This window comes from Lactuca sativa, chromosome 3, assembly GCF_002870075.4.
Source record: "Lactuca sativa cultivar Salinas chromosome 3, Lsat_Salinas_v11, whole genome shotgun sequence".
In the NCBI taxonomy this organism is placed as follows: Eukaryota; Viridiplantae; Streptophyta; class Magnoliopsida; order Asterales; family Asteraceae; genus Lactuca; species Lactuca sativa.
The window spans coordinates 175,412,933-175,421,624 of NC_056625.2; the positions used below are offsets into that span (position 1 = coordinate 175,412,933).

Sequence of the window (8,692 nt, forward strand, 5' to 3'; positions counted from 1 at the left end):
GATTGTGGATGACTTTACTAGGTTCACATGGGTCTTCTTCCTAAGGCTCAAGTTAGAAACAACCTCTTAGCTCATCAACTTTATCAAAAGGAATTGAGGTTCTCATTAAACTCTTAGTAAGGAGAATCTGAAGTGACAATGGTTCGAAATTCACGAATTCCACCATTGAAAACTTCCTCACCGAGAAAGGTATCGACCACAATTTTTTTGCTCCATATACTCCTCAACAAAGCGGTGTAGTCAAACGACGAAATATAACACTTGTTGCAGCTGCCCGGTCCATGCTCAACATTGCAAATTTTCCACTCTATATTTGGCCTGAAGTTGTTTCTACAACATGCTTTACTCAGAATAGAAGTATCATCAATCGAAGCCTCAAAAAGACACCGTATGAAGCCATGAACGGTCGGAAGCCAACTATCTCGTTTCTTCATGTTTTCGAATGCAGATGCTTCATCAAGAATAATCGTGATCAGTTTACCAAGTTCCAACCCAAAGCTAATGAAGTCATCTTCCTTAGATACTCTGCTAAATCAAAGGCTTATCGAGTTCTTAACAGACGAACTCGTGTTAAGGAAGAAAAATTTGACGTTACCTTTGATGATAGTTTTGTTTGGAATTCTAACCCAACCCATGTTACAATTCACATCATGGAGTCCGATGCTCCAATGCCAGGATGTCTGAACCAGCAAACCATCTATGAAGTTGACTTTTAGACCTTGTTCGGACCCTCAGAAATGGCTCTTGATTCGGAATCTTGAACAAGACAAACCACATCCGAAGCTCCGGTCTCCCAAAACATTTCAGGTCCAACACCCAGTCTTCCTCCATTTGATTCCGAACCATTTCAACGTTCTCGTGTTAAAGGAGAGAATGGTCAACCTTCCCTTGAATCAAATGTGGATGGATTTCAAGATGCAACTGTTGATGTCGACTCAAATCCTATCAATATCAATGATGATATAAATTTCTTCGATTTCCCACCTGATGATGACGTCAATCTGTCCGGTTCATAAGTTCAGGGAGAGCATCACCCTCATGTTCAAACCATTCAAGGGGAGCAACACAACCCCATTATTGATATTGGATCATCTGCTACACAAGAACTTCTGAGATTATATGTTTGGACTAAGGATCATCCTCCGAACCAAGTTATTGGAAACCCAAACACTGGTGTACAAACTTGTTCTGCCACAAATGTTCAAAATGAATGTCATTTCTCGGCATTTATCTCAATTGTTGAGACCAAATCCATCAAAGAAGCACTTCAACATGTTGATTGGATTACAGCCATGCAAGAAGAATTGGCAGAATTTGATAGAAATGAAGTTTGGACTCTCGTTCCTCCTCCTTAGAATCATCCTATTGTTGGTACTAGATGGGTGTTTCAAAACAAACTAGACGATGCAGGAGTCATCATTCGAAACAAAGCAAGATTGGTGGCTAAAGGATTCACACAGATTGAAGGGCTTGACTACGGTGAGACCTTTGCTCCTATTGGCCATCTTGAAGCTATCAAAATCTTTCTTGCTTATGTTGCTCACAAAGGCTTCAAGGTTTACCATATGGATGCCAAAAATGCTTTTCTAAATGGTGACCTTGATACTGAAGTATATCTTCAACATCCTCCCAGTTTTTTTATTATATCATATCCAAACTGCTGCTACAAACTCCAGAAAGAAGTTTATAGCCTTAAGCAAGCTCCTCATGCATGGTACGAGACCCTCACCAACTTTCTCAAGCGTTCAGGCTTTCAAAGAGGAATTCTAGATCCTACTCTGTTCTAAAGGTCAAATGGAAAACATCTCATGGTGGTCCAAATTTTTGTTGACGACATTATTTTTGGATCCACCAATTTGCCAATGGTTACTGACTTTGCTGAGTGAATGGTAAGTAGATTTCAAATGAGTATGACCTGGGAATTAAGCTTCTTTCTTGGTCTCCAAGTCAAACAGACCAACAGAGGAATTTTCATTGACCAAGAGAAGTACATTTCGAAACTCCTCAAAAAGTACTCAATGGACACCTGTACCTCAGCCATGGTACCAATGAGTTTCGGACACAAGATCTTTTCAGACCCTTCAGGTGTAGCAGTTGATGAAAAGAAGTACAGAGGAATGATTGGATCTCTGCTCTATCTCACAGAAAGTTGTCCGGACATCAAGTTTTCAACATGTTTGTGTGCCAAATTTCAAGTAAATCCAAAGATGTCTCATCTTTTGGCTGTTAAGCAAATATTCCGATATCTCAAAGGTACAAAGAGTCTCGGAATATGCTACCCAACAAATGAGAGTTTCCTTCTTCAAGCATATTCCGATTCAAACTATGGTGGTCTTCAATTGGATAGAAAAAGCACATCTAGTGGCTATCAATTTTTAGGTGGTCAATTGGTTAGTTGGTCATCCAAGAAGCAAAACTGCATTGCACTCTCTACAGCTGAAGAAGAATACATTGATGTTGCTAGCTGTACCTCTCAAGTTCTCTGGATGAAATCTCAATTTTTGGATTATGGTTTCCGCTTTCAACGTATTCCGATCTATTGTGATTCTCAAAGTGTCATTGCGATTTCGCACAATCCAATTTAGCACTCAATGACGAAGCACAATGACATACGGTACCATTTCATTAAAGATCATGTTCTGAATGGGAACATCGAACTTATTTTTTTCCATATGACGATGAAATTGCTGATGTCTTTACTAAGGCATTAGCCGAAACCAAATTCACCGGTTTTTTGAACAAAATGGGTATGATGATGCCTGATCCTCAATTCTTTTTAGAGGCTTGCACTCTCTGATGCAATCATCGGAAAGAAAATTTGTTCTGAATACAAATTGTTTTTCATCTTGGAACTATTGCCTCTCGAAATAAATAGGATCATTTTACTTGTCTTTTTCTCTAACCACCACTTGAGTTTTAAGTTGTGTAGCTCATCTTATTATATAAAGTCCATAGCCCATATAGTTACATTGGTTAAATCTTCACCTTGGAACTTACTTCATAAGGTTGTCCCGAAATTCAAATCAGGAAAGGTATTAAATTCTACTCTTCGGAACTTTTTCAAAATTTCACTCTGGAAGTTTTTCAGATCACACTCAAAAATTTGTTATTCATCCCGGAACATCTCAACACTCATTCCAAAATATCAAAAATTTGTTCAGGAATTTCTAAAATAGTGCTCCGAAATTTCAAGATATCACTCCGGAATCTCTAAAATCCTATTCCGGAAATTCACCTCAAAATTTCACTCCAGAGTCTTTTCAAACTTATGTTCCGTAATCTTTTCAAAACCTAGTTCCGAAATTTTTTTAAGTTTTTCGGAATTTTTTTTCAAAATCACCTCACTCCGTAACATGCTTCATACTGTCCATAACTCAACGGCTCCGAAATCAAACACATGTTGAAGTCTAAAGGTTTTTAAGATAAAACATTTTCCAATGGTTACTTTTGTCGATACCTATCCTTTCACCCTCGAAATCTGCTTCACGAATGCACCTCTCCGAAAAGCAAACATCTCATCACTCAAACGGTGGTTTCTAATTTTTGCCTTGAGCCAATAGAAACTTTCGCCACTATAGGTCAACTCACACCAAAAACGGCAAAACATTAAATGCAACCCATTTCCCAACTTGGATTTCATCATTACCATTTTTGACCCGACCTACTTCCATCGTCTATATAAACCCCTTTAAACCCTCTTTTACCTCTTTACGCGCACAAAACCCTCAAACTCATCTTCTTCAAGCATTCAACTTATTCATCAATGGCGTCTTCTTCTTCTCCTACCAAAAAAAATCCCAAACAACTCCCAAAATCTTGAAATCCACTACTAAGAAGAAATCTTCAAGGGTTCATCATCAATAATGTCCACATAACCTTTTCTTAGGGAAATCACTCAAGTGTTCTCACTAGGTCCAAATGACTACGATGAGTCGATTCGAGTGATGATCGAGTTCATCGCTCATCATCCAATCTTTGTGCCCCTCATGAAGGTTCCAGACCCTCCCATTCCTCTTTCTCTACTGCACCTAGCCTTCGATCACATCAAAATTGAAGATGGAATACTGGAAACACACATTACTGGAGATCGAATTGTACCCATTCCCAAATCAACATTCTTGAAGGTTATTGCGGTTGTAGAAAACCCACCAAACTTCACAGTTTAAGAACCCACGACTGAAGAGTTTTAGTCGTTTCTTAATCACATTAGGTATAGTGAAGAGTACAAAGCCAAGAACTTCAAGAAATCGGCAGTATCAGGGTTATGGACAGTTTTGATGCACTTCATTGTTCGAGGTTTACCAGGAAAACATGGTGGTACAGACTCACTGAGAAAGGATTGGTTGTTAGTGGTCTACCACATCTACTCTGGAAGAATAAATGCAGTTGATTTTACCGAAGTGTTATGGCAAGACTTTCAGAAGTTTGCCATCAATCACAAGCCTCGTGATATTTCAAGCCCTAGATTTTGAGCTCTCACCATTCAACAATTGTACAAGGAACACTATGAACCAGTTCCAGTCAATGTCATTCCGGAAGAGGTATTTCTCTCATTCAAAACTATTAATCCCTATCTCCTTCCGGACCAAAATTCGTTCTGACCTATTAGGCGTTTACCGAAACATATGCTGGCCTTAATTCCGTCCTAATCCATTTACTTGAAGATCCACTTAGAGACTTCGATTATATATTTCCCTACACAACCTGCCCATGCCTTTGTTGAGCACATCTCAGACGAGCGCAAGGCAGTTCCTTTCGGAGGCAAGAAAAAGAAATCTGCCAAAAGGAAATCCTCTCCCTCCAAGCCCAAAGCCAAAAAGAGAACCAAATTCGGTTCCTCCTCTCAAAAGGAAGGAGCCCATGACACTCCGACTGAATCTGGCCATCCTTAAACCCCCCCCCCCCTATCCACTCTTCTGAGGTACCCCTCAGAGTTTCAAAATCACCTGCACACACTCACGGGGATTAACCTAATAATCCACCCTCACCTTCCAAACAAGGTGATGTTGGTGTTGAACAAAGTTCCTTGCCCCCTAGAACAAACCCACGTGTCACTTTTGATATCCCACTTCCTTTTACACAAGCACGGTCCAAAACCGGTGATCCGAATCCCAAGCATTCCGAGGCTGGAGCAGTCCCTCCAACCTCAGGTACCTCAACTGGTCTGATACCCTGTAAGGGTACAGGACGACCAGGTGTTAACGATCCATTGTGGGAAGATTTTGTTGACAGGTCCAAAATAAGGCATCCAGAGCTCACAAGACCCCATGTGGAAGCAACCCTCATCTCCATGAGGAATAGGGCAATCTAAAGCAACATGCCTTTCGTTGTCCCTGTTGATGATGTAGCTAACTTGGAATTTGCTTCCAGAGAAACTCCCACGAATCCACCTCATGATGTCATGCATTCTGATCCCTATGAAGAACTATCTGATGAAGTGATGTTTGATGATGAAGGAGCCTCAATCGTTGCTCCTAAGTTGTTTTCCTCATTTCCATTTCCTTCCAAGCCTTCCTCATCTATGCTAAATTTGGATTTCGGACTCTCCTCCTCTTCTTTGGAACCTGTTGATGAACAACTCAATATGGAGGATCACGTCCAAGCCACTCCTGAAGGTGAAACTAAATCCACCCCCAATAACATCAATGTGGTTCCCAGCTGACAAGAAAAAGTCTCGGGATTCCACTTCGGACACTGGACCCTCCATTGGAAACTACGTTAATCCATTTTCCCTACTTGAAATCCGAGACTCTATTTCCAATACCATGAAGAAATTCAATGCATTAGAAGCTTTTGTGGCTAGAATCAACACAAGACTTGATGTCAAGGTTTCCGTACTGGATTCCAAACTAGATGCAATCCTAAACTCCTTGTCCGCAGCCAACACGTCCAGACCCACCACAGCAGAACGAGAAGCTCAGCTGGATCAACTCATCTCTCTCAGGCTCAAGCACACCATCGAGGAAGTTGAGAAGAAATACGATGAAAGTGTTGATCACTAACTTGACACCATCACCAAGATGTTAAAGGTCCATGACGATATGCTCAATGTTTCCGATGAACTCATTAAACAAACTCATATGCGTCATGAGAAGCAGATCTAGCGATTAGAGAAGGATATTCGGAAGAAGGATGAAATGAATCTCATCATGAAATAGGTCCTAATCAAGCTTCTGAGAGCGTGTTGGAACATTGTGGGTGTTCCAAACCACAAGTTCGATAAGATGCTTTCGATTCTCACCTAACTGTTTGATCTCCTCAAAGCTCAAGCTCGCACTGCTAAAGCCTATGATGCTCTCCCTCTTCCGCTCAACACCAGTTTCCAAAAGTTGTTTGATAAATTTTCGGACCTGAAGGAGTCATCTTCGCTTGCATCAATTTCCAGGCCATCCATTGCAAGAGGGGAGAAGGACCAAGTATAAGATCTCACCAATGGAAACCTATCTTGGAGTTTAGACTCCGAGATGAATTTGATGGCTCATTGCAAATCCTTTCAGGTTCTCCTAGTGATGATGATGATGATAGTGAAGATGACGATATGTTTGAAACAAATGGAGTGTTAGGTCTGCAAGCTCCAAGGAAGTTTCCTGCTAAGGTCCTTACGGAGGAAGAACAAAGAATATGGTCAGCGGTATCATGGCCATCTATTGTGGCTGAAGTTCTTCACAAGAGCATAGAAATGGCTAAGGTCAAAAGCAAACTAACTGTTGATGCTTTATGAGCCACCACTTCAATGCGGCCTCCTATTCCGGCTCCAAAAATTGCTCCAATCGATAAAGTTTCTCCATTATGGAAACTAGATGATATTTCGGAAGAGCCCCTGCACTCCTCTCCTCCAAAGTTTGTAATCGATGAAAACATGCAACATATCCTCTCTACTCTTCAGAAGCAAAAAAAGATAAAGGAAAGAAGCCCATTTCAGACTTATCATACACTGCCCCTCACTTTTCTGAAAAAAGTGGCTGGTGTCAAGAAGTGATCTATCAAGCCCCTAAAGACAACATTCTGATCCAATCCTTTAAGGTTGACAATCCCCATCCGATGCTAGGGATCTCTCCACTCCGCCGAGATGGAATCTTAAAGGATGTCGACATAGTGCCTTTCATGTACTATGATCTCCCTTCTCAAGATTAAGACCAGATAGACCTGCCTCTCCCTCTCCCTTCAGCAAGTTCTATACCAAATTTGCTCCTCTCCATCCACAGGAAGATCCTCAAATGATCATCTGGACTGAACGTAAAAGACTGGAGACCTTTTAGGCCAAGAAAACACAAAGAAGTATGGTCTCGGAAAAGGATCACTAAGATTTTCAGATTCAGAACGAAAATTTTGACAAAGTTTGAACTCAACTACTTTCTATTCTGGTATCACAACTTTCGAAACAAACCAACTTGCAAGACCATTATTGATGTTGACTTCCCTGCCATCAATCCAAATGACATATTGACTATTTCTTCTTACTTCCGAAGCATTTAGTCATATGATCTCAGTATAGGAGCTTACCATGCTGCTTTAGGCTTCCTCAAGGATTATGTTATTGAATTCTGCAGGTGGGACTATGAACTGGCTCATCTGTTCGGAACGGAAAAATACCTGACCAAAATCAACTTCGAACTGCCTGAAGCTAAAATCCTGGCAGAAGGACCCATCGATGAACTAGTGTTAGGCTTTGTCTACCTTCAAAGAAAAACAAATTAGAAGGACTGATTCCAAGTCCAAGACAAACACCTGGTTCCCACTAAGGCACTTCAGAATTTCATCAGTCAAGCATCCAATTCTGAAGCACCAGAGCATGTGAAGGCTAAGTTTGTAAGCCAACTTCAATGGTACATCTCGGTTAGAGAATGGTTATACACAACATATGTTTTCATCAAGGAAGACTCAAACTGAGCTGAATTGATTGCTAAGCTCACATAGGGGGAGATTGCTGGAACCTGAAAGTGAACCTCTAACAATCATCCAATAAGTTCCGAAGTCAGTTTCAGTTCCAAATTGTAATTGTTCCGGAGTCAGTATGTAGTTCGATGTGAAGACTTAGATCAGAGTTAAAGATTAGAGAAGAGGTTTCGAAAGAAGTGAAGACATTCTGAAATGCAGTTTGCATCCGGAATGAAGTTTGTGTCTTCTGTCTGTATTAATGTATTTTGTCATTTAGCTTGATGTAACATTTCATAGGGTTTAGTCTCTTTTGTTTTCTTAGATAATCAGAGTGTCAGGAGTAACTCTATTATCCGGTCCTATGTATGTTTTTGGGTTAGTACGATGTAACACATTCTCCTATTTAAGGAGCATTCAATGACAATTACAAACGATGGAGTGCTTCACCAAAGATAGATATTTTTACATTTACTTTACTTGCACCTTTCTCTCTAGTCTATCTTTCAAACATTCCTTGTGTTCATTTATTTTCTTTACTTGATCATATTCATTGTATTATATTTAATACTTGAAGTACTTTTTTGATTTTCATATTCAGTCTTAACTGGTCTTGCCAGACTCGACTGGAACCATTAATTTAGTAGCAGACATTGATCTTAAACATTAAATCAGGGTTTGAGTTTTCAATCCTTGTCCCTGCGCAACCAGATCCTTGTTCTCACACTTTTCACCCCCAGACTGATGGTCAGAGTGAGTTGGCCATCCAGACCGTGGAGGACATGTTGTAGGCGAGCGTATTAGACTTCGGTGGTAG

The 8,692-nt window shown here is 40.5% G+C and overlaps 1 protein-coding gene across 1 annotated transcript; it reads left to right on the plus strand.

Moving 5' to 3' along the window:
* Positions 1 to 2,039: 2,039 nt before the first annotated feature.
* LOC122197180 (secreted RxLR effector protein 161-like) lies at positions 2,040 to 2,585 on the plus strand. The gene has a single exon (XM_042900706.1). The coding sequence runs from the start codon at positions 2,040 to 2,042 to the stop codon at positions 2,583 to 2,585; it is 546 nt and encodes a 181-aa protein (XP_042756640.1).
* Positions 2,586 to 8,692: the final 6,107 nt, after the last annotated feature.